This window comes from Gossypium raimondii, chromosome 6 (genome assembly GCF_025698545.1).
Source record: "Gossypium raimondii isolate GPD5lz chromosome 6, ASM2569854v1, whole genome shotgun sequence".
In the NCBI taxonomy this organism is placed as follows: Eukaryota; Viridiplantae; Streptophyta; class Magnoliopsida; order Malvales; family Malvaceae; genus Gossypium; species Gossypium raimondii.
In genome coordinates this window covers 59,341,567-59,367,652 of record NC_068570.1, presented here as the reverse complement: position 1 = coordinate 59,367,652, position 26,086 = coordinate 59,341,567, and the positions used below count along the sequence as shown (strand labels likewise).

General features: G+C 33.2%; 1 protein-coding gene and 1 long non-coding RNA gene across 3 annotated transcripts; both read left to right on the top strand.

Moving 5' to 3' along the window:
* Window positions 1-837: 837 nt before the first annotated feature.
* LOC105773829 (protein REDUCED WALL ACETYLATION 3) lies at window positions 838-6,858 on the top strand. 2 transcript variants are annotated; one of them, XM_052632803.1, is made up of 17 exons: window positions 841-1,112; window positions 1,190-1,256; window positions 2,459-2,550; window positions 2,670-2,807; window positions 2,900-2,956; window positions 3,033-3,105; window positions 3,809-3,967; window positions 4,165-4,314; window positions 4,417-4,672; window positions 4,967-5,082; window positions 5,169-5,255; window positions 5,350-5,438; window positions 5,554-5,616; window positions 5,754-5,810; window positions 5,947-6,043; window positions 6,125-6,283; window positions 6,442-6,858. In XM_052632803.1, the coding sequence occupies exons 2-17, from the start codon at window positions 1,224-1,226 to the stop codon at window positions 6,445-6,447; spliced, it is 1,632 nt and encodes a 543-aa protein (XP_052488763.1). In that variant the 5' UTR covers window positions 841-1,112; window positions 1,190-1,223; the 3' UTR covers window positions 6,448-6,858. The 2 variants fall into 2 exon arrangements, with proteins under 2 accessions (XP_012451439.2, XP_052488763.1); XM_012595985.2 differs by having other exon boundaries at window positions 838-1,112; window positions 4,165-4,672.
* Window positions 6,859-17,158: 10,300 nt separating this feature from the next.
* On the top strand, window positions 17,159-19,273 carry LOC128041823 (uncharacterized). The gene is made up of 3 exons (XR_008196697.1): window positions 17,159-17,233; window positions 17,953-18,020; window positions 19,039-19,273. It is a non-coding gene; the product is annotated as an uncharacterized LOC128041823 (long non-coding RNA).
* Window positions 19,274-26,086: the final 6,813 nt, after the last annotated feature.

Below are 26,086 nucleotides of genomic sequence, written 5' to 3'. Positions count from 1 at the left end.
CAGTATAAAGTATAATAGATGAAGAATCGGAATTCAATGAAATCCTTGTCATATACATGCAGAGACTAAAGACTCGTACACCACAATTGTAAATGATAAGACTCGAATTTAGATAATAAAGATTGAAAGCCTCCACTTTAACCAACAATATAAAAACCAATAAATCGGTTCGATTCTATGTACTTTATAATTTTCACACTTAAACACCAAAGTTAATATTAAATATAAACTATAATCAAACAAAATAAAAATATGATGTGACAAGTTAATAAAATAATATATTTTTAAATATATATAAAAATAAAAATATATAAGGCATTATTGCTTAGTATCAAGTTTTAACATACGCAATTGTCATCTGTAAGTTTTTAATCCCGTTACATGTTGATGTCATGTGAGCATTTTTAGTCTGGTGGGCCGGTTTTAATCCTGGGTTATTTTGATTCTTAGTTCAAGTGTACTTTATATTTGATTTAATTCTATCATGTAATTGCTCGAACATAAATTTATAATTATTTTACTATTACAGTGTATTTGTATTTGTAAACTCTAAAAAAAATTATGACATGACAAAGTCGAATAGGCTTTTTGGTCAATGGTACTTAGACATTTCAAATTTGAGTTCATACGTGATTAGTAAGTGGATCAAAATAGACCTTGTTGTCAAATTTAGGTACTAAAGTGAAAAAAAAAACCAAGTTAGGGGGGAAAAATATATTATCCCTTTCTTATTTATTTATTTTTTCTTGAAATAAAAAATTTCTAATTTTCTCATTTTTCCTTTCATATCTCACTGTCTCCAACTTCACATTTACAACGCCCCGAAGCTGAAAGCAAAATACTAGCCAGAAAAAAAAAAAAAAAAAAAAACCAACTACCACCACGATCACCACCAACCGTTTTATTTCAGAGGAGTGAAAACGACGCCGCATCTGAAACCTTTTCTTTACTCTTCAACCAAGCTGCTGCTCATTCATCCCTTTCTCTCTCTTTTTGGTTTCATTATTAAACACACCAAAAAAAAGAATTTCAAATTATTGGTTTTAAGGTGATCGTATTTATGATCACGTCGTAGCTCTCTATTCCACGCCATTGTTCTTCTGTTTAACTCGGTAACCGTTTCCTTCGTCGTCGTCGTCGTTTTTGCTGTTAATTTTAGGATTTTGATGGATTTATTTTTTTTTTACAGTTTTGAGGAGGTTATTGTTTGATCTAGGGAAGAAATGGTTGTTTCTGGGCCAATTACGCCTGGACAGGTACGGTTTTTGAATTGATTTGAATTTTTATTGATTCAGGGTTGCAGGTTTAGTTTAGATTTAGTTTTTGAGATGAACAATGTGGTTTTTGAGCTTCTTCTTTTTTTTTTTAGTTTTTGCTAGTATTGAGTCTGTGATTTCTATGTACTATTTTTGAATTTTTATTGATTCAGTTTAGCTGGTTTAAGTTTAGATTTAGTTTTTTTGAGTCGAACAATGTGATTTTTGAGCCTTCTTTTGTCGTTTTTGTTAGCATTGACTTTGAGATTTCTATGTACCAATTTGAATTTTTATTGATTCTGTGTTGCTGGTTAAGTTTAGATTTTTTTTTTGAGATGAACAATGTGATTTTTGAGCCTTTTTTTTTGTCGTTTTTGCTAGCATTGACTTTGAGATTTCTATGTACTAATTTGAATTTTTATTGATTCAGTGTTGCTGGTTAAGTTTAGATTTAGGTTTTTGAGTTGAACAATGTGATTTTTGAGCTTTCTTTCTTTTTTTTGTAGTTTTTTTTTAATGCTAGAATTGACTTTGTGATTTCTAAGTACTAATTTTGGATTCTTTTATTTGGTTATTGTGATTTTGTACTTCTTTTTACTATATTATTTGAAGGATTATCAATTCTAGTAAATATTTGTAGAATATATTTTTTAATTATCATGCTAATTAAAATGATGGTAGTACTTCTAATGTTAGACTTCATTTTCGCTTTTTTAAATTAGAGCATTTTTTCTTAGAAGAACTTAAGAATTTTTATGATTATTGTATCACGCAACTGTGTGCTTGGTTTGAATGTGTGAAGATATTTGACTTGTAGCTTAGTGACAGTCTAGAGACTGATCTAATTGACTATTGGTTAATTATGATAATACTAGTCTTCATAATGTATTGAGTCTATGTGAATTGTTTGGGATGCAAATTTACTTGATATTTGATGAAAATAACTTATTTGTAATTGTTATAATGCGGGAATCACATTTTCATTCATCTACTGCAATTGATGTTTCATTTTTCTTCTCTTAATTGTTTTCGACCATGCTTGTATGTGTATATTTCACTCCCCTATACTAAATTTAACTATGTTGCCTGTTCTTATGTAAGTATTGTTTTATCTTTCTTTGCCCTTTTTCACTTATTTCACTCTCTCGCAGGCACTAGCTTTGCATGAAATACTTGATGAAACCTTTTCTATTATGTTGCAGGTGTCTTTTCTTTTAGGAATTCTTCCTGTTTTCGTTGCATGGATATATTCAGAGTTCCTAGAATACAAGAGATCTGCATCTCATTCTAAAGTGTAAGAAAATGCCTCTCTTAGGAGTTAAAATGGCTGTACAAATTTGATAGGGGTTTATATTCATTGGATTTATTGACTTCAATATTTGCTGATCCTAATGTCCGAGTTTCAATTTGCAGCCATGCAGACAATAATCTGGTTGAATCAGGAGATGAGAAAATTAAAGAAGATGACCGGGCTCTTTTGCTTGAAGGAGGTCTCACTAGATCAACATCTGCTAAAGTCCATAGTTCAACCATCAAAACAAACTTGATTAGGTTACTTTCTTTGAGTTTCGGTGTTGTTATGGAGTTCTCCATGATTTTACTCTTTACACCCATCTTACCATTTGCTTCTTTTGATTTTCCAGGTTTTTGACTATGGAAGACTCTTTTCTGTTGGAAAATCGAGCAATTTTGAGAGCAATGTTGGTCATTTGCAGAAATACACTTTTTTTGTCAGCTTTCTTTTTCATCTTATGTTTAACAATGTATTTAATGCAGGGCTGAATTTGGTGCTATCCTAGTGTACTTCTATATATGTGACCGCACAAATTTACTAGGAGAATCTGCCAAGGTGTTTTAATACTTCTTGTTTGTGATATTGATTATAATTTGTTTTCATGATTTCCTCTTCTTTTTCTTTTTTTTCAATTTTTTGAAATGCTTCTCAATTATATTGTTGCATCTTCATACCTGATAGGGTCTTGGTTTTCATTTTTATATGTTTCATATTTTTTTTAGTGCTTTCTGGTCATGGTTTCATCTTGCTTTCTTGTCAGTCCGATTTCCTTTCCCCTTCACTATGACAAAAAGAAGATTTAATCTGGGTTCTCTAGTTCTGTAAAAGCTCTTCAAGTAATTTTTGCGGTCCGGAACCCTTTGAACTCATTGTTTTTCTTATTTTCCCTTCTAGGTGAATGTTATTTGTGTAAACAGCCTTTTATTTTTTTCCCTTTGTACTTGCATCCTTCCTTTGGTCCTCAAATTTGGGAGGATACTGATCTGTAATAAGCAGTTTGTGAACACCATGTCCTTTCACTAATAGTTTAATATACATAAATTCCTTAAATTGCCTGAAAGGCTGAAATTATTTTCTTCTCTTATGGTTGGAAATGTTTGATGGCTAAGATTTTCCTTTATTATTGGTTAAAGGGGCTATATATATTAGCAACTGATGATATATTGAGGTTTAGTGCTTTGTTTTAACTCATTGAAGAACACTATAGAGAATTATTTATCTATTTTAAATTATTTCTTATGTGTGTTTCCTTGGACAGAAATACAACCGCGACCTTTTCCTCTTCCTCTACGCTATTCTCATCATAGTTTCAGCAATGACTTCCTTGACGAAACATAATGATAAATCGGCATTCTCTGGAAAGACCATGCAATACCTCAGTAGGCATCAGACTGAAGAGTGGAAAGGATGGATGCAGGTAAGTGTTTATTGCTAGACGATCTTTAGATCTGCACTGATGCTCACACGAGACTTTTTCTATCTCTATCACATTATGAGATTGCTTGTGTTTGCAAGTCCACGGGAATCCATGATATCCGCTGACCTTTTCTTCTGAACCAAATAATTTTTCAGAGTTCTGCCAGCTGCACTTACGTGTCTTTTTTGCTTTTACAGGTCCTATTTCTAATGTACCATTATTTTGCTGCAACGGAGATATATAATGCAATACGTGTCTTTATTGCCGCATATGTTTGGATGACTGGATTTGGAAACTTCTCATACTATTATATTAGAAAGGATTTTAGTTTAGCACGTTTTACCCAGGTAATATTCTCTCTTTGGGTTATAATGCCATATCAGCACTCCAGCCGTGTAGTTTATATATCGGTGAACCAAAGATCCCTGTATAACTTTGATTTGATGCAGATGATGTGGCGACTAAACTTTTTCGTGGCATTTTGCTGCATTGTTCTCAACAATGATTATATGCTTTACTACATCTGCCCGATGCACACGCTTTTCACCCTGATGGTGTATGGAGCTCTTGGGATTTTCAACAAGTATAATGAGAAGCCATCGGTGATGGCTGTGAAATTTCTTGCATGCTTTCTCGTAGTTATCTTTATTTGGGAAATTCCCGGAGTTTTTGAAATATTCTGGAGTCCATTGGCTTTCCTTTTAGGTCAGCGACCTACCTACTTCTTTCTTCTACTTTTCATTTGATTTATTGACTTAGCTGAGTAGTTTACAGTTTAGATAGTTCATGTCCTTTTGATATGCTTCTAAATAATATACATTTTTTATTGCATTTCAATCGGAATGTTGTGCTTTCCGATATGAACCTCATGTGTGAACATGCAAATGAGCCCCATTGAATTAGTTTTCAATTTTATTTCAAAGTTCGTTCATTGTTCTTGGCTTCGATATGTTATAGCTGTTTGGTTATATCATTTCTTTTTCTCCCTTCAAATGGCAGGGTACACGGATCCTGCAAAACCTGATCTGCCTCGGTTGCATGAATGGCAATTTAGATCCGGTCTTGACCGCTATATATGGATAATCGGAATGATATATGCTTACTATCATCCCAATGTAAGCTTTTATAATCTTTTGGTTACATGAAAGTCATGTTTTCTTTGTGCACAAGTACAGTCTCTTTATACTGTTTTAAATCGTAGATCGAGAAATGGATGGAAAAGTTGGAGGAATGTGAACCCAAGAGAAAATTCTCAATCAAAGCAAGCGTTATTTCGGTTTCTCTATTCGTAAGTTTCCTGATCTTTTGATCACTATAGTTTAGATTATGCCTATCGGTTTTCTTATGTAAGCTTTGTTTGTGTATTTTCTTAAATTCTTCAGGTCGGGTATCTGTGGTACGAATATATCTATAAGCTGGACAAAGTTACGTACAACAAATTTCATCCCTACACATCTTGGATTCCCATCACGTGCGTATTATGGATTTCTTTTCGTAATTTACTCGGATTACTTGAGGAAGTTTATATTACTTTAGATGAATTCCGGGATCTGACTCTCTTCTTCTCGGCTTTCTTATGGTTCTAGTGTCTACATTTGCTTGCGGAATTCCACCCAGCAGCTTAGGAATTACTCTTTGACTCTCTTCGCGTATGTTTCCAGACTATTACTAATTTCATTCAATCTGTGCCTCGTTACAACATTGTCGATTATTTATTTGTGTTTTGAGGAGCGTCCGTTGTTATGTTGCTCTTAACCTAATTATGCTACGTTTTTGTGCTTCTCAGGTGGCTTGGCAAGATAACTCTGGAGACATACATTTCTCAATTTCATATCTGGTTAAGGTTTGTTGACAGATCAAAGTTCTCTCTTTTTAATTTGTCCCTCAAAATTGATATCTACGAAATAGCACTGAAGCGGTGAAAGAGTAACAAGTTTACGGGTCTATAAGATTCTCATAATTGCATTTCATACGTGCAGATCAGACATACCTAATGGACAACCAAAATGGCTACTTTCATTTATCCCGGAATATCCACTGCTCAACTTCATGCTTACAACTGCCATTTATGTGTTGGTAAGAAAATTTCCTCTGATATTCCGTACCTTTCCAACTGTTCGTTTTGTTCATTTGCTTGCCGTCTTCGCCCTTCTACAGGTATCTCATCGACTTTTCGAATTAACAAATACGCTCAAGTCCGCTTTCATTCCCACAAAAGAAAACCGACGACTACTATATAATGTTATAGCCGGAGTAGCCATTTCCGTCTGTTTGTACTGCACCTCACTTATTCTTCTTCAGATTCCTCATTCAACGGTAAGCTCCTAATCCCGATGAAACATTAACTAAATTTCCGAATTCTAAATGATGCATCAGCTCCATTTATTTGCCATACCGTAGTAGCTTCTTATGAACTAGATATTATCAGAATTCACCATGTTCTTAACCTGTCAATAACGATTCCACCATTACAGGCCTGAGAAAACACGATTCATGAATTAGAACCAGCTTTCACACGGGACATACGAAAAAGAAAACGTATACTTGGAGCAAAAATAAAGAAAAAGGAACTTGGAAGGTATCTTTAGAATCTTCCTTTTGAACTAGATGTTTCCGATGATTGCGAGTAAAATATGTCGTTTTTTTTCATCTGTCGAGCCAAAACTAGAAGTCTTGGCTCCTGCTCTGCTGCTCGGGTCACCGATGATCGGAACAGGCGTATAGGGACTAAATCTTTCTTTTTCCTTTTTTACATTTCTGCTGTAACATTGCAAAATTTTGCATATATTGTGTTTTCTTTTTGTATTATTTTCGAGTCATTCATTGAAGAAAATGTAGATTCTATGTGACATAATTTGAAATCCAATACTAATGCAATTGTTCTTTTTTTTTTTCTGAAACTTAGAAACAAGAAAAATAAAGCAAGTGAGAAATTAGGAATTAGGGTTAATAATTGATTAAAATAATAGTTTAATTATTAAAATGAGAAAAAAACCCGAAAGTCCAAAGCGAGGAAAATGGTATAATTCAAGCTTAAACCAAAAATTATTGTTTATAAATTATATTTTGTTATAAAATAAATAGAGATGGAGAAAATAAAGGACAAAGAAAATATAAAAGCAATAGAGAATGTATTTTATTGATCAAAGGGATGATTACAATGCTTCATCGTAGTCTCTATTTATAGACATAAAAATATAAAAGAAGCGAGATCTAGTTCTATTAACTATTAGAATTTGAAGTATATTAAAATTTTATCTTAATCATGATGGACATCCACTTAATAAGATATTCATAATACTCTCTCTTAGATGTCTTTTAATAGATAATATGCCTTATTAAAACTCTTGGATGTCTATTAATAGATAATATGCCTTATTAAAACCTTATTAGGAAAAATCTTGTGTGATAAAAACCTAATGAAGGAAAAAGAGTACACAATCTATAATATGCATAATATGCTGCTTCATTAAAAACCTTACCAATAAAACCTAATGGGACAAAACCTCGATTAAGGGAAAAAGAGTGCAACGCATATTAACTCCCCCTCATGAAAACATAACATATTTTTTCATATTCTACGTATTCAAGCTTGTACTAGTTTTTCAAATGACTATTTGAATATATTTGCTAAGTATTTATATTACCATTCTTTTAAAAGTCACGAGTAAGGAAAATTTGAAGAAATATATTTTGATCTCTTCAGAGATTTAACAATAATCATAATAAACTTTAATCATGATTCTTTTATAAAAGCACAAATAGGTATTTTGGATCATTTTATAATTTTCCTTCAACTACTATTTATTAAGTTAAATTTACCACATATGTTCAAATTATTTCAATTCATATAAATGAACAATTTCTAGAATTTTAATATGCTTCTAGCATCCTAAATTCTTCAAGGATTTTAATATAAAACTTTACTATATAGTGATTCATAAAAGGTTGTAATAATAACCATTAGACGTAAGTTAAATCTTTTATGAATTATCAATTTAATAATACATCTAAAAGTTATTGCATCCACCACAAAAGAATATTATATCTTTTCATAATCAATGTTAAGACTAAGCGAAAAACTTCATATTTTTATTCCGCTTTTGCAAAACTATTTCAATTGCACCCTCGTTGACTTTATACCTTTAGATATTTGGACTACTAGTCCAAAAACTCCACGAATTTAATTGTACTTGAGTTGTGTCTTTCTATTTTGATCAATTTATTCCATATCTATATTTCTTAATTGATTAATTCAATATCTTCCTTTTATTTCATTACTTCAATAATAATATTGCATACAAAATCATTGTCGACCACATTTATTATTCGGTTTCACATTTTCTCGAATTGAAGTAACTTATCGAGATCAATTATTTTCATTATTTTAAAATTCAGTTTCAGGTACTTGAATCTCTTTTGAAGTTTTACTTATTAGTTATGTCTTGGGTCTCTTTTGGAGCACCCGTCTCCACTATATGACCATCTAGAAGAATTTTAATCTTTGGACCCGATCAATCTATGATTTATTCTAACTGATTGTTGTACTAGGACTTTGATTCAAATTAAAATATTAGATAGTATATAGCACTTGGTTTTTCTCATTAAGTTTGTAAATACATCTAACAGTTAACTTGTAATGAGTTATCCTTATTGAATTTCTGGTTCAAATTACTCTCCCCCTAACTCATTACAAGATATTATTTCTCTCCCCCTAATGTCGAGAAAACTATCGAATCAAAATTATAATCACAAATCATGTCATAATTGAATCTCGAATACATTCAAAACATTTAATAATATAAAGAAACTTGTAATTAATATATATTCCCAACTTTCTTTGAGGATTCACTCATCTTTATGCATTGTGGTGGAACAATTTGAACATATACGCACATACAAAAATTTAAAGATGAGAAATGTTTAGCTCTTGATCAAAAACCAATTGTAATGGGGAGTATTTATAACTTATTAGCTTGATGCGTACAACACGTAAATCAACATAATCTCATGTTGAAATAGGAAGTTTAATTCTCATAAGTAATGGTTTAGACATTAATTAGAGGTGTTTAATCAATAATTTTCTAAACCATTATACGCAAACTTTTAAAAAGTTTTTCAAACTCAACCAATAAAAGATTGAGATATAAATTCATCAAGATTAGCAAAATGAATTGTTTTAATTGCATGATCTAAAATTAATTATTTAAACAAGCAATCTTGCAAACGATAGATTGCAAATTAATAATACATATGTGATTATTTTGTAAATGCATTTACCAAAATCATATAATATCAAAACCATCTACATGGTGGATGAATGGGTCCATAATCGTTTTAGAAATGCAAGACATTAGATATCAACTTTAGCTAGTGAGTTTCCAATAATCAATTTTCATTGAAAACAAGCAACATATGAGAATTCTTTTAAATTAAAGAATTTTCTAGTTTTTTTAATGAATGTCCATATGTGATTAAATGCTAAAATTACATATTTTATTCAATTAAATTGGTTAATTTACGAGAGCGCACCACTGATTTTTCCATGTTTATGTTGAATTTTATGCAGGGGTGCAATTTGGGGCTAAATAGAAGAAAAAAAATAACAATTGAGCTAGATTGAAGAAATAAGCAAATAAGGAGGGCCAAAGCAAAATTTTTCCAAGACATAATTAGCTGAAATTTTCGTTGACTTAGTGGGAGATTATGTAAGGATTTTTATATCATGGAATATTTTATTTCCTTAATTTTTTATGGCTAGTGACTCTTAATTTAGCAAAGCCACTAGTATAAATAGGGGGCTACATTGTTCATTTATTCATCAAGTCATTCATCAAGTCATTAATCAAGTTTTCATCTTTGGAATACAATTCCTTATTCATTCTCACGAAGCTATTTGTTGTTTATGGTTTCTTTTTCTTTCAATTTATTAATTTCTAGTTTGTCACCAACTTAAACCATTTACAATTTCTTTTCAAACTTCCTTTTCATTTCCAGTAGCTAAACCATCCCACTCTAATACACTACCAAAATTTTGGCCCCCATACTTAATCACGCCACCCATTATTTTTACCCATTTTTACCTTATTTAATTTATCCAACTCCAATATGCCCTAAACCTTAGTTAACTAAATCCATTTTCAGCTTTAGGTCGGAGTTAGCCTCGTCAAGACCCGTGAGTTACGAACCCGAGTAATTTAACTCCTAAATTCTAGTACTTATTATTTCTCTAGATTAAGAGTATGATTTTTTCAACTCACAAAGTCAAATCAACACTAAGTCAAAAAAGACATCGTTTGAGTTAGTGTGGTTAGACTTACAGTTAGAATTCCGAAAGGATCGATTGTTTAATCGGTTTTTCGTGAACACATTAGAGTGCCAAGTGGGGATTGTTGTTTGGTTTCGTCAAGGGAAGTAGTAACCGAATTTAAATGTCCCATGCGGTTGAGGGTATTGGTTCGAGCTAGGCTCTTCTAGAAAGCAAAGCTGCCGGAGTTCTAAATCACGAACGTTTCGTTGGTTGTTCGATCAGTAAGGGTTAGTTATAGGACGTTCCATAACTAATTTACACAAGGAAGAGTTGGTGTCCGAGACGTCCTTGGTAGCAATAACTAGCTTATTGGAAAAAAAGAGTTCATCTAATTTCAAGGATCGGTTCAAATACGAGGAAAAACTCGTGCCTAAAGCTAAGTTTAGTTTAATTAATTTTTCTTCAGATTTATTTAACTGTTTTTATTATTTTATTTTCAGCCTTTACTTTTCACGCATTTTTTCCCTGTTTATTTCAGGTTTCAGGGTTTCGATTTTATCCTCTCCCTAAATTTCTTGGGCACGAAAACTGCCCCGACATAAATCTAGTCAAGAGAGAAACAATTTGCAATAAACCCAGTCTCTGAGGGATCGACCCTAATCCCTATACCGCTTAAATTGCAAATTAGGCATAAGTTTATATTGGTGGAATCGACAGCCATCAGTTTTGGCACCGTTGCTGGGGACTGACAACACTTACAATTGTTTAAATCGTCTTCATGACTAGATCTTCATCCAGAGATCTCGAATACGACCCAGAGATCGAGAAATCGGGACAAGCACGACGAAAAGAGATAGAAGCTCTTAAATGTGCAAGTAAAGCAAAAGTTGAGCTAGGACAAGGGATCCTAGAATCCGACGTCGAAAAGTTGAGACAAGCAATTTGTGTAGAAGCAATTCGACGTGGGAAATAAGTCGAGGTGGTTGATCCTGAGACCAAACCACTTCCCGAAACAAAATAAGCCTAAGACAACCTCGATGAACTAGAAAGGATGGCAAACCGAACCATTTGTCAACTAGCCACTGCTCCCAACAAGCAAACACCGTTATGCATCAACTATCCAACCGGAGAAACCCCGTTAGAGTTGAATCAGGCCTAATTCACCTTTTACCCACTTTTTGAGGCTTGAAGAACTAAAATCCACACACTCACTTGAGAGAATTCCACATGGTCTAATCAAGCATGAAACCTCAGGGAATAACCGAATATGAAATTAAACTTCGGGCATTTTCATTTTCTTTAGTTCATACAGCAAGAGAATGATTATTTTACTTACCCTCCGGTTCTATTACAACATGGGATAACTTATCTCGTGTATTTCTTGACAGATTTTTCCTAGCATCGCGAGCAGTTGAACTTAAGAGAGACATAGTGGGAATTCACCAAATAGAGAGTGAATCGTTGTATGACTATTGGGAGCGGTATAAAAAACTATGTGCAAGTTGTCCTCAACACGGTTTGACCGAGCAATCACTTCTTCAGTATTTTTACTAGGGTTTGCTTCCTATGAAAATGAATATGATCTAGTGGAGGGGCACTTGTAAATATGACTCCTCAAAGGGCAAGAGAATTGATATCCACAATGGCAGTAAATTATCAATAGTATCGGCCAAATTCAGAACCCACAAAGCGGGTTAATGGGGTAAACGTTTCATCTTTAGAAGATAAATTGGATAAGCTTACTAATATTGTTCAATCCATGCTTACAGAAAAGAAGAATCTGACCCAACTGTGTGGAATATGTACTACGTCTGAACATCCAACGGATTTATGCCCAATCCTTAACGACAATTCAATAGCAGATGTTGATGCTATCAAAGGTTTTCCAGGACCTCCAGAAAGACGCTATGATCCTTTCTCCAACACCTACAATCCCAGATGGAAGGATCATCCCAACTTGAATTATGGAGCTAATCACCGGTATAATCCATCATACCAACCAAGACCTCCTCCATCGCCACAACAACAACCCAAACCGAACACATCTCTAGAAGCTGTTATGGAAAGACTTACCATCGATGTTGCAAAATATCAACAGAGGACAAAGACATCAATTCAAGAGTTAACTAATCAAGTTAGTAAACTCTTGATGGTAGTTAATCGTTTGGAGTCTTAAGGTAAATTACCTTCCCAGACAGAGCCGAATCCTCGACAGAATGCAAGTGCAATAACTCTTCGTAGCGGAAAAATTTTGGAAACAGTTCCAGACAAAAGTCATGAGCAAGACAAGAAACGAGAAAATTAGATCTTTGATCCAAAAGCCAGACCGAAATCAGAAATTCAAAAACCAGTTGTGATGCCACCTCTTTTTCCAGGGAGGCTCACAATGGAAAAGAAAGAGAATGAGGAAAAAGAAATCCTCAAAACATTCAGGAAGGTGGAGGTAAATATCCCTTTACTCGACGCTATTAAACAAATCCCTCGCTATGCGAAAATTTTCAAGGAATTGTGTACTAGCAAGAGGAGGTTAATAGGTAACGAAAGAGTAAATGTAGGAGAAAATGTCTCTGCAGTATTGCAAAAAAAATTTCTGCCCAAATACAATGACCAATGTATGTTTGCTATTTCCTGTGAGATAAGTAATGTAGGCATTAAGAAAGCCATGTGTGATTTAAGGGCTTCCATTAATGTTATGCCTTATCCTATTTATAAGTTGATTAACGCGGGTCCTTTAAAAGAGACAGGAGTAATAATCCAGTTGGCGGATAGGTCAGTCGTCTATCCCGAAGGGTTGTTTGAAGACGTCCTTGTTAAAGTTAACGAATTAGTTTTCCCTGCAAATTTCTACATTATTAATATGGAATACGACAACTCAACTAATTCGTCTGACATTTTGCTTAGAAGGTCGTTCCTAAGTACCGCAAGTGCAAAAATTGACGTTCAGAGCAGAATACTGACAATGGAGTTTGATGGCGAAATCGTGAAATTCAATGTCTACGAAGCTATGAGTCATCCTAACTCACTATCAAATATTTCTAGCATTGATATTATGGATTGTTTAACTCAATCTTATTTTGAATATCATGAATTTGATGAGTTAGAAACTATCCTTTACAGAAGCATTGACATGAGTGTTTTAAATAATCTCGAGGAATTAGCAATTATAAAAGATTCGTTGAGAGAAATTGTCAAACACTTGGAGACGCAAACATCGTTGACAAATTGAGGTAACCAATTTGAATTATTACCTTCTCAAACTAAAATATTACCTTCGGTTTTACAGCCACCAACCTTGGAGCTTAAAGCATTACCAAACCACCTTAAGTACGTCTTCTTGGGAGAGAAAGATACTTTATCGGTGATAGTGTCAAACAAACTAATCAAAGACGATGAGGAAAGTCTAGTTCGAGTTCTGAGAGATTATAAGGAAGCTATTGGTTGGACAATAACCGACATAAAAAGGCTAAGTTCATCCACTTGTATGCATAGAATTTCCATTGAAGATAACACGAAACCAAAGAGAGTTGCTCAGAAGTGCCTTAATCCATCCATGATGGAGGTAGTAAAGAAGGAAATCCAGAAACTGTTAGATGCTGGAATGATATACCTGATCTCTAAAAGTGATTGGGTTAGCCCGGTTCATGTCGTACCCAAGAAAATTGGCGTAACAATGGTAAAAAACTCGTCAGGAGAGCTGGTCTCTACCCGAGTCCAGAATGGATAGAGGGTTTGCATCGATTACAGAAAGTTGAATGCAGCTACTCGGAAAGACCATTTTCCACTTCTTTTCATTGATCAAATACTCGAGCGATTAGCTGGTAAGACCCATTATTGTTGTCTCGATGGGTACTTAGGATTTTTCCAAATTCCAGTGGCTCTTGAGGATCAAGACAAAACAACTTTCACGTGCCCCTTTGGAATGTTTGTGTATAGACGAATGCCGTTTGGACTCTGTAATGCTCTGGCCACTTTCCAGATATGCATGGTGAGCATATTCTCCGATTATGTCGAGAGAATAAGTGAAGTCTTCATAGATGACTTCACGGTGTACGGTAACTCTTTTAACAAATGTTTTGATAATCTTGCTAAGATATTACAAAGATGTCTAGAATTTAATCTTGTTTTAAATTATGAAAAATGCCACTTCATGGTTAACAAAGGATTAATTTTGGGTCATATAGTTTCCTCAGAAGGTATTGAGGTCGATAAAGCAAAAACATATATTATTAACTCATTACCTTACCCCATATCTGTGAGGGAAGTTCGTTCGTTTTTTGGCCATGCAGGATTTTACAGACGATTCATGGAAAACTTCTCGAAAATCGCGCAACCGCTTTACAGTCTGTTACAAAAAGATAAAGAATTTGAATTTGACCAAACTTGTAAAGACGCATTTGACGCGCTGAAGTAGAAATTGGTCTCCGCTCCCATAGTGCAACCACCAAATTGGAACTTCCCATTCAAAATCATATGTGACGCAAGTGATCGAAGTGTGGGAGCTGTACTTGGCCAAAGAATAGGCAAAAAGCCTTATGTTATCTATTATGCTTCGAAGACTTTGGATGCTGCCCAAAGTAATTACACAACTATTGAGAAAGAATTATTAGCTGTTGTGTTTGCTTTAGACAAATTTAGATATTCCTGTTGGGAACTAAATTGATTATCCTTTTTGATCATGCAGCTTTGAAATATTTAATAGGGAAGAAGGAGGAAAAACCTCTACTGATTAGATGGATTCTGCTTCTACAAGAATTCGATTTTAAAATTCGGGATAAAAAGGGATGTGAAAAATTGGTAGCTGACCATCTGAGTCGATTACCGATTCCAGTAGATGATACACCATTAAAAGATAACTTCTCAGACGAAAACTTATTTTCAGCAAATGCGCTTCATCTTTGGTACGCAGACTTAGTAAATTATATAATTACAGGAACTGTTCCTTCGGAATTACCAAGGTCTAAAAAAGATAAGATAAAAAAAGATGTTCGGTATTACATTTGGGACAATCTTTACCTCTGGAAGCATTGCTCCGATCAGGTAATTCGATGGTGTGTAGCAGAAACAGAGGTACAGTCTATCTTAACTTTTTGTCATTCTTATGCATGTGGATGACACTTTGGACCTAAACGCACTGCATATAAAATTCTTGAGTGTGGACTATTTTGGCCAAACATCTTTCGTGATGTCTTTTTATTCTGCAAAACCTGTAAAAGATGCCAAAAAGTTGGCAATCTTAGTCGTCGAAATGAGATGCCCTTTACTCCTATTCATATTTGTAAAATTTTCGATGTGTGGGGCATCGATTTTATGGGTCATTTCGTTTATTCTTTCGGTAATTTTTATATACTATTAGTTGTTGATTACGTTTCTAAGTGGATAGAGGTGAAAGCCACTCGCAATGATAATGCTAAGACTATGGTTGACTTTCTTAAAAGTTCTATATTTTCCAGGTATGGCACTCCACGAGCATTAATCAGCGACAGAGGAACTCATTTTTGCAATAAGCTCATAAGTGCACTTATGGAGAAATATGGAGTGACTCAACGAATTGCCATTGCTTACTATCCACAAACAAATGGGCAAGCTGAAGTGTCGAATCGAGAAATCAAGTCCATCTTGGAGAAGACTGTTAGACCTAACAAAAAGGATTAGAGCTTGAGACTAAATGACGCACTTTGGGCTTATAGGACAGCTTACAAGGGACCAATAAGCATGTCACCTTATCGACTCGTTTTTGGTAAATCGTGCTATATCCCGGTCGAATTAGAGCACAAAGTATTTTGGACAGTTAAGCAGTGTAATATGGAGATGAAGTCTGCAGGGAAGTCTTGAAAGTTAGACATCCAGGAACTCGAGGAAATTAGAAACGATGCATATGAAAATGCTCAAGTTTACAAAGAAAAGATGAATGTGTTTCATGACAAGCTAATCACTAGGAAACAGTTTTCAATAGGACAAAAAGTTCTTCTATACAACTGTAACAACCCAATTTTGGCCTAAATTGGAACAGTGGTTTCGGGACCACACATATGAGTCTGAAAAATATTTTAATATTTTATTCTGTGTTTATTTTGTGTGAATTTACATGTGTGAAAGTTTCGTGAATTAATTTTGTTGTTTGAGTGTCAATTTAATAAAAAAAAGGGGGGCTTAATCGCGTAAAATGAAAAATTGATGGTTAAATAAGAAAGTGCTTAATTGTTGTTGTCTTTATAATTTGGAGGTCTTATGTTGAAATTTAGCCAAAATTATAAGGTAGTGGACGGCATGTTGTTTTAATATATGTTTTTTTTATACATTAAAAATAAAAGTTAAAAATGATAATATTATAATATATGTTATAATAATAATAATGATAATAACAAAGCCATTATCATATCATCTTTTCCCACTTTCGAAACTAGAGAAAGAATAAAAGATAAAAGCTTGGCTAGGGTTCGGCCATTGTTGAGCTAGATTAAGGTTAGTCTTTTGTTCGTTTTTTGATAATTTTTACGTTTTTGAGATCGTTGCTTTGTGTTCTTTAAAACCCATGCTTAAATTTTGTGAATTGATGATGATTATGTGTTTTGCCATTGATGAGTGCTTGAGCTTTTTGATAGTTGTTGATGAAAAATGAAAGATATGTTAAAGGTTAATATGTTTTGTATTGAAGTTTTTGGTGATTTTGAGTAATTAGGGCTAAATTATAAAAATAAATATTTGAAGGACTCAAATGTGAAATAAATGAAATGTATGGACTTATATGGGTACTAGGAAGATTCGGCCCTTAGGGAGTGTGGCCAAATTTTGTGTATTTTGTGTTTTGTTTAATAAGGACTAAATTGTGAAAATGTGAAAGATTAGGGTTAAAAATGTAATTTGCCCATCTATGTGTTACTAGACTAAATTGAATGAAAATATGTTAAAATGAGTTTATTTGAATATGTTTAGATCAAGAAACCAAGAAATCGGATTTAGATCGGGGGAAATCGAAAGTAGTTGAGTAGCCGATCAATTAGTCGACGACATCTGAGGTAAGTTATTAAGCATATATATAATTGTATCGTTTTAAAAATCAGCTTAGTATCTATGTAATTATGCTGAATTGAATGGTATATATATACATTTAGTGATAAAATTATTGAAATAAGATGTATTGAATTGTTGACTTTCGACACTAAGTGTGCGAGTTTAATTGTAAAGCACCAAGTGTGCGAGTTTAATGGTAAAGCACTAAGTGTTCAAGTTTGATTATTGAGCACTAAGTGTGCGAACTTATTAAATATTTTCGTAAATATTTTCGAATAACTATTAGCATTGAGTATTTGTCTTATTGAGAAATCATAATTAGTAAAATGAGTAAACACTTGGAATTTTTGAGTAATAGCCATTATGGTTTTATTTAAGGTTAAATTTATAGGTATTAAACCTATGTGGTGATTATATTTGGAATCATATATATATATAATATGATTCTTTATATTACATGATGAGGAAATGCATAATGTATTTGGTCTTGTGTTTAAATTTGAAGAAATGTTTATGGATGTATAATTATATTGATTTTAGTTAAATCATAGTAATAAGTAAATAATTATCTTATGATATGGTAAGCTAAAGGTAAGATGATTTAGTAGTATGAATTGGTTGAATATTATTTGAGATATCGGTTTAAATAGTAGAGTTTATTTTGCTTATAACTTACAAAGCTAAATTAGCTTACAATGTGTTGGATAATTGTTTTGATGTATAGATTTCGGTGTTCGCTACGTGTTCGGGAATCGTCAGCTAAGCTCGTCACACTATCGATATTTTCTTTTGGTATTTTGCTAAATCGTTCTCAAATATATGGCATGTATAGCATAGTTAAAATATTGATTTTGGAACCAATGTGCATATGTATTTTAAAAGCCATGCGAAAATGGCTTATCTCTTTTGGTTTGAATTTGGTATTAATGCATATGCTTTAATGGTTTAAAATGTGGTATATGTTCATGTAATTTTTATGCTTAAATGCTGCCCAATTGATGTATTTATGCTGCTCAAATTGTCATATATATGCTGTCCAAATTTTTGATGTAAAAATGCTGTCCAATTTTGTATACACATGCTGTTAATTTTGTGTATAAGTGCTGTCCAAATTGGTGTATGTATGCTGCCTAATTTTTGGTGAATCAATGCTGTTCAATTTTGTATATACATGCTGTTAAATTTTGTGTATAAGTGCTGTCCAAATTGGTATATGTATGCTGCCTAATTTTTGGTGAATCAATGCTGTCCAATTTTGTATACACATGCTGTTAAATTTTGTGTATAAGTGCTGTCCAAATTGGTATATGTATGCTGCCTAATTTTTGGTGAAAAAAAAATGCTGTCCAATTTTATATATATATGCTGCTCAATTTTTGATGTATAAGAGCTGTCCAAACAGGGTAGATTACCTATGTTTGTAATATGTAGTATAGTTAGTATATTGAAATGAAATAAATGTTTGGATAAATGTTTGATTTATGATATTAAATTTTGATTAGGTAAATGATAATGATGTGGATGAATTGTTGAAACATGGTTAGTATATGAAACTTGATTAAAGATGCATTTTTGATTTAAAATTGGTTATGTGATAATATATATATATATATATGGAATAAAATTTTGTGGTTGAGTTAAAAAAAATTTTGAGTTGAATTTTGATCGGTAATGCCTCGTAACTCTAATCCAACGACGGACAAGGGTCGAGGTGTTACAACAACTCTACTTTAAAAATTTTCACTGGTAAGCTTCGATCCAAATGGATAGGTCTATTCATTATAACTAATTTATTTGTCGAATGGTGCAGTGGAAATTCAAAGCGAAGAAACCCGGAAGTGCTTTAAGGTGAATGTCAACGACTGAAACCCTTTTACGAGAATTTTCAAATGCACACAGTTGAGGAGATTGTTCTCGAGGAACCCAGAACTTGAATAACAGGTCGTCGAGCTAACGACGTTAAACAAAGCGTTGTTGGGAGGCAACCCAAATTTTTTCCTTTATGTAAATAAAATTTTTGGTAAAACGGAAAATGAAAATGCATGTCGAGGGTCAGTTCTGTCGAAGGAAAGATTTGATACTTAAGAATGTCCATTGTGACTCACCTCTCTTTCCTGGGAACTTACTTGGTGCATTTATTACGACTATTTTACTAAATCTTGTAATCTTGATTTTTAAATAATTTATTTCTTGAGTTTATAGCTTAGCTAATAAATTCAAGAAATAAAAAAATACACATTTTAATTTTAATATTTTAATTTTATTTTTACAGAGAAACATTTCAAGACAAAATTAAATTCCCCATATTAGCCCACAAAATTCTCTTTATTTCAGCCAAGACCCACTTCACCTAACCACCATTTAAACCAATCCAATACCAAAACTAACCCATTAACCAAAACCCAAACTTATCATACCTACCCAAATTCAAACCAAAAAAAAAAACCCAACCCCAAAAAAATAAAGAAAAAAACACTCAAACCACCATTCCCAATAAAAAAATAAAAAAAATCAAAAATCAAAAATCAAAAATAAAACCCACCCCCAACTGTCAACCCCATACCCCCATTTTAAACATAACCTTTCACCCGTCAAATATTAAACTTTCACCTATCACATCCATCTTTTCACCTAGAAAACTACAACCCCATACCCCCATTTTAACCCTTCCCTCTTTTCCTAACCGTCTACCTCTTTTCAAAAGAAAAAAACCTTTCACCCATCAAATCATACTTTTTCACCTAGAAAATTAAAACTCCACTACCACTCTCCTCAAACAAATAAAACACTTTCACCAATCAAATACCCCAATTACCCCCCATTTGACTGGCCATAAACTAAAACCCCTTTTTTGAATCCTACTATTTTTTTTCTTTACTAAGTTCCTTCCTTTACCATCTTCAAAACCATCACTCACCACCTCTTTTTTTCAAACTAACCGCCCCACCATGGTCCGCACCCGTGATCACGCAGTGTAAGAACTGCCATCCACAATAAACCGACGACAAAATTGGTTCACCGCCCCACCTTTCGTCACCATCGACTCCGACAAGTCTCTTCCCTTTCCGTCATCGTAACCGCGCCGTCCTAGGAAGAATCGCAACCCAACCCTGATTGTCATCGTCTACCCGCTCCATGAGCCACCTATTTCGGATAAACATCCTCCAAATAGCCTGGTTGAACCACCGAACTCATCCGACAACCAAGATCGACCTTCTCCTCGACCAAGCTTTCATGCGCAGCAACCAACACAACCGGGGCCTTCGAGAAGAACTCCGCGACCCGAACGATGATGCTGAACTATATTCGACGCAAAGACGAACCTGAGGTTACCAACAGCCACCGTTGGCCGGTTCATCAATTTCGACGGCAGACGATGACGAAAATTACGAAGATGAAACGGACCACCACGATACTGACTTTCACCCACGTGAGCGCGGTCAGTTTCGACAAGGAAGAAGATTCATGCCCCCGGAGAACAGATTTCACAGGAATCTAACATTCACGAACCCGACACATCAAGCACAATTCGAACAAATCCAACATCGCCCTCTTCTGATATGTAAGCACGTAGACTCATTCTCACTATATTCTTTAGAAATTGAAGAATTTGTTAATCAATATTTTAATGCTATTGGGTGGACTGATTTTGCTGCCATTGATGAACCTGCATATTATGAGTTGGTTTTTGAATTTTATTCCACATTTTACTTCAACCGCTCTGTTAACACTGTAGACACGCCTCGTGCTGTCAATTTTCACTTACTAGGTGTGCATTATAATCTGTCTATTTCTGTGTTTAATGTTGCTTTGGGATTCGTTAGTGACGACTATTTAGCAACTGACGACTATTATGAATCATATCTCGACAGACCACCTGACTTTGATGCTAATGAAGCTTTAGCATTGTTAACTGAAATGCGACAGATATCCTACGACCCGAAGCATTGTAAAAACATAGGAATTCATAGTCCTACACTTAGATACAAACATAGATTCCTTGCTTTTAATTTTTCCGGACGAAATGATGCATCCGCCTCTTTAACTAAGACTGAATTATTCTTTCTATGGTGCATGCATTTGGGTAGGAAGGTGAATTTAGGCCATTGGTTTGCTATTCAGTTTCACCATGTTTTGAGATCGAATCGGCCACTAATTTTGGGTACTTACATCAAACGTTTAGCCTCCAATTTGAATCCATCAACTATTAATTTTAGTTCTTTGAATTTGGCATACAAAACGGACTCTTTAGATAAGTACTGTTTGGATTATATGGGGTTACTTACCGGTACCCATTCTTCTTTTTATTTTGTTCCTCCAGGTACGAGAATGGACCGGTCGCATCAAGTATTCCGACGAAGACACTAGCACGAAACGGAGCCTCCAACTTCTGTCGAATTTTGGTTAACCCGAATCGAGGAAGGACTCTAATCTTTACGCACTTTAGTGACGGACGTTCTCACACACCTACGAGAACACCCTCCACGACGTTAAAATACATGGGGAGTTTCTTTTTTCTCTCTTTTTCCTACTTATCTTTGCTTTTTATTCCTTAAATTTCACTGGGACAATATAAAATAAGTAGGGGGAGGGAAACATAAATTGGTTCAAATTTGCTTATACGTTATTGTCTTTTTGTACGTTTCACGTGGAAGGTAAATAATTTCCTTGATAAATTAGGATGGTCCACTTATGGTTTGACATATTTAGCTATTTAGATATTTATGTATAAACTTTTCAATAGCTTATTCATTCTCAAAAAAAAAAGAGAAAAAAGAAAAGAAAAGAACAAATAATAAATAATACTCCTCTAATACGAATGTTAATAGTGAAAATTGGGGTTGTACAACGGTCCGAGTAACCGGAATGTGGTGCTTGGGTTGTCATCACATCTTGCGTAAAAAGGTTCGTGTGGCTGTCCAAATTTCATTGCACTCACTCCGCTAACAAGTTATCATGAGTAGGGCGAAATAACCCGCTTAAAGACGTCTGAATCGAGTAACCGGAACATGGTGCTTGGGTTGTCATCATGTCTCGCGTAAAAAGTTTTGAAAATGTCCTAAGTACAAAAATAATAAAATGAGTGGTAAGTTTTTCTTATTTCTTAGGCTAAGTTATTTGGGATGATTATATGTGAAGACTAAATTATTGAATTGTGCAAACCATGGGGTCAAGTCCTATTATGGAGAAAATGTTTCCTTTTGCAGATACATGCATAATGCTCGAGGACTAGCATTAAATAAGTAGGGGGATTTGATTAAATATTAAAATTACATATTTTATGTAATTAAATTGATTAATTTACCAGAATGCACCACTGATTTTTCCATATTTATGTTGAATTTTGTGCAGGGGTGCAATTTGGGGCTAAATAGAAGAAAAATGAAACAATTGAGCTAGATAGAAGAAATAAGAAAAGGAGGAGGGCTAAAGCAGAATTTTTTCAAGATATAATTAGCTGAAATTTTTGTTGACTTAGTGGGAGATTATGTAGGGATTTTTTTTATCATGGAATATTTTATTTCCTTGATTTTCTATGGCTAGTGGCTCTTAATTTAGCAAAGCCACTAGTATAAATAGGGGGCTACATTGTTCATTTATTCATCAAGTTATTAATCAAGTTTTCATCTTTGGAATGCAATTCCTCATTCATTCTCACGAAGCTATTTGTTGTTTTTGGTTTCTTTTTCTTTCAATTTATTAATTTCTAGTTTGTCACCAACTTAAACCATTTACAATTTCTTTTTCAAACTTCCTTTTCATTTCCAGTAGTACACTACCAAAATTCCAGCCCCCATACTTAATCACGTCACCCATTCTTTTTACCCATTTTTACCTTATTTAATTTATCCAACTCCAATATGCCCCAAACCTTAGTTAACTAAATCTATTTTCAGCTTTAGGTCAGAGTTAGCCTCGTCAGGACCTGTGAGTTACGAACCCGAGCAATTTAACTCCTAAATTCCAGTACTTATTATTTCTCTATATTAAGAGTATGATTTTGTCAACTCACAAAGTCAAATCAACACTAAGTCAAAAAAGACGTCGTTTGAGTTAGTGTGGTTAGACATACAGTTAGAATTTCGAAAGGATCGATTGTCTAATTGGTTTTTTGTGAACACATTGGAGTGCCAAGTGAGGATTGTTGTTTGGTTCCGTCAAGGGAAGTAGTAACCGAATTTAAATGTCTCATGCGGTTGAGGGCATTGGTTCGAGCTAGGCTCTTCTAGAACGCAAAGCTACCAGAGTTCTAAATCACGAACGTTTCGTTGGTTGTTCGATCAGTAAGGGTTAGTTATAGGACGTTCCATAACTAATTTACACAAGGAAAAGTTGGTGTCCGATACGTTCTTGGTAGCTATAACTAGCTTATTGGAAAAGAATAGTTCATCTAATTTCAAGGATTGGTTCAAAGAGGAGGAAAAACCCGTGCCTAAAGCTGAGTTTAGTTTAATTAAATTTTCTTCAGATTTATTCAACTGTTTTTATTATTTTATTTTCAGCCTTTACTTTTTCACGCATTTTTTCCCTGTCTATTTCAGGTTCCAGGTTTTCGATTTTATCCTCCCCCCAAATTTCTTGGGCAGGACAACTACCCCGACATAAATCTGGTAAAGAGAGAAATAATTTGCAGTAAACCCAGTCTCTGAGGGATCGACCCTATTCCCTATATTGCTTAAATTGCAAATTAGGTGTAGGTTTATATTGGTGGAATCGACAGCCATCAATATGAATTCTTAATTAATTTTCGCATCATATGATCCAGAATAATCTAATTGGTCACGCCAAGTAGTAAATGTATTTGTATTAGTAAACTTCTGGTTTACTTAATCATGTTTTTCAATTGTACTAATAATGTAAATATAAATTTTGACAATTAATAATTTTATCGTTTTTTATTTTGTATTCACATATAAGCAATATTGTGATACTTACTTAAAATGTCTAAATCAATATGAATTCTATAATGCTACTAAGTTAATAAATATAATTTCTAAATAATTATATGCAATGTTAAGCTTCAGAATAGCAATTTTTTGTTTTTAGATATTAATATATTAACTCTTCGGAACTTTCAACTAATTTTGTACTATCAAATATTGGAATAATATTTGTTTGTTTTAGTACCAAATAAGATAAATATTTTCTATCTATAATGATAAAATTTATTACTACATTCTCATATTCTTCCTTAAAGAATATTAATGAAACAAAATATTTGGGCATATGCTACATATGTGGCTAATAATCTTTTATATCACATTCGTAACATAAGTTATCTTTACTATTTGAAAAGTTATTTTATAGAACTCTCATTGTTCTCTTATTTATTACTATGTTCCCACTTTTAGTGGTCCATGAGTATATCTTTTATTTTCTTTATGTTTACATTCACTCGGAGAATGCAACAAATCTAGTAGGACGAACTTATAAACATCCCAATAAATTATTTATTTCATAATCACCATCACAAACATGCGTGAGATTTCAAATCAAAATTTATCTATTAATCTTGTCATGATTAGTCTCCAATTATAATAAACATGATATAATAAATAAAATATAGTAAAATATAGCTTAAGATCTTTAACATCATTGTCATCACCATGATCCATTATGAGATTGAATCTTTCAACATCCTAAAAATAAAGTTGTAAGGATGAAAACTTAAGATGAAAGAGGAATTGGATTTGGGGACGACTTTGAAAGATTTTGAAAAAATAGAAAATCATCGTGCTAATAACGTGTTATAAAACAAAGAGAGATAGAGAATATAAAGAATAAAGAAAATATTAAAGTAATAGAGAATGTGTTTTATTGATCAAGAGAAATGATTTCAATGCTTCATCGAGTCTCTATTTATAGGCATAAGAAGTATAAAAGAAGTAGAGATCTAATTCTAATAACTATTAGAATTTAAAGTAAATTAAAACTTTATATTAATCACGATATTCATAACATATTTAATATTTATTTTACATTAATTCATATTTAATTATTAAAATATAAAATATTCAAATTAAAAACTTGACTTTGATCCAACTTGGTTTGACTATAAAAGTCAATGATTTAAATCCATTCAATATGAATTGAATTGACTTAAATATAAATTATATTCAACTCGAATCGTCTTAAGCCTAAATTGGTTTGTATTTTATGTGATCTAAACTAAAACAATCTAAAATCCAAATGATTCACACAAATAATCTAAAATTAATACGGACGCATAATAACCTGACTTCAAAAGTCAAACTTAAATTCAAGTGACTAAAATCCAAACCTTAAAAAAACTCGATCTAAAAAATAATTTAAACACGAAATAATTAAAAAATTAAAATTAATTAAAAAAATTTAAAACGAATAAAAAAAAAACTTGAACTTATCCACGTGTCTACGTCAAAACAATCAAGACTAAGGGAAGTGAAAGTCTCGACACTTCAATCTTTGGTCAAATTTATTTTTAAACATTTATTCCTTGGTTTCCTCAAAACCCAATATGAAATTAATTTTTAAGTAATTATTTAAATCCCGTCATTTTCTCCTAAAAGTTCTTAAGCTTCTTATATGCCACTCAATGTAGCGTAAATTACATTAATAGTCACTTGTTATATATATATATATATTTTAATTTTTTAATTATTTTAAAAATTACATAATGGTCCTTGAATTATTTAATTTTATCTTTTTTATTACTTAATAATCTTAGATTTTTTGGGTGTATTATAGAACTCCTCATAGTCCAATCGCAATCCGACCTTGCAACCTAGAACTTGACTTTTAACAGACACCCTTACTATCTCGCGAAATTAATATGGAATGCTCCGCAATCTTGCAAGGTGTTATCGACAGGGGATCCT

Coding starts and splice junctions, on each gene's coding strand:
- LOC105773829 (XM_012595985.2), top strand. CDS start 1,224: ATGGTTGTTTCTGGGCCAATTACGCCTGGACAG. Junction 2,957..3,032: donor CGAGCAATTTTGAGAGCAAT/GTTGGTCATTTG, acceptor TATTTAATGCAG/GGCTGAATTTGGTGCTATCC. Junction 3,968..4,164: donor AGTGGAAAGGATGGATGCAG/GTAAGTGTTTAT, acceptor TTGCTTTTACAG/GTCCTATTTCTAATGTACCA.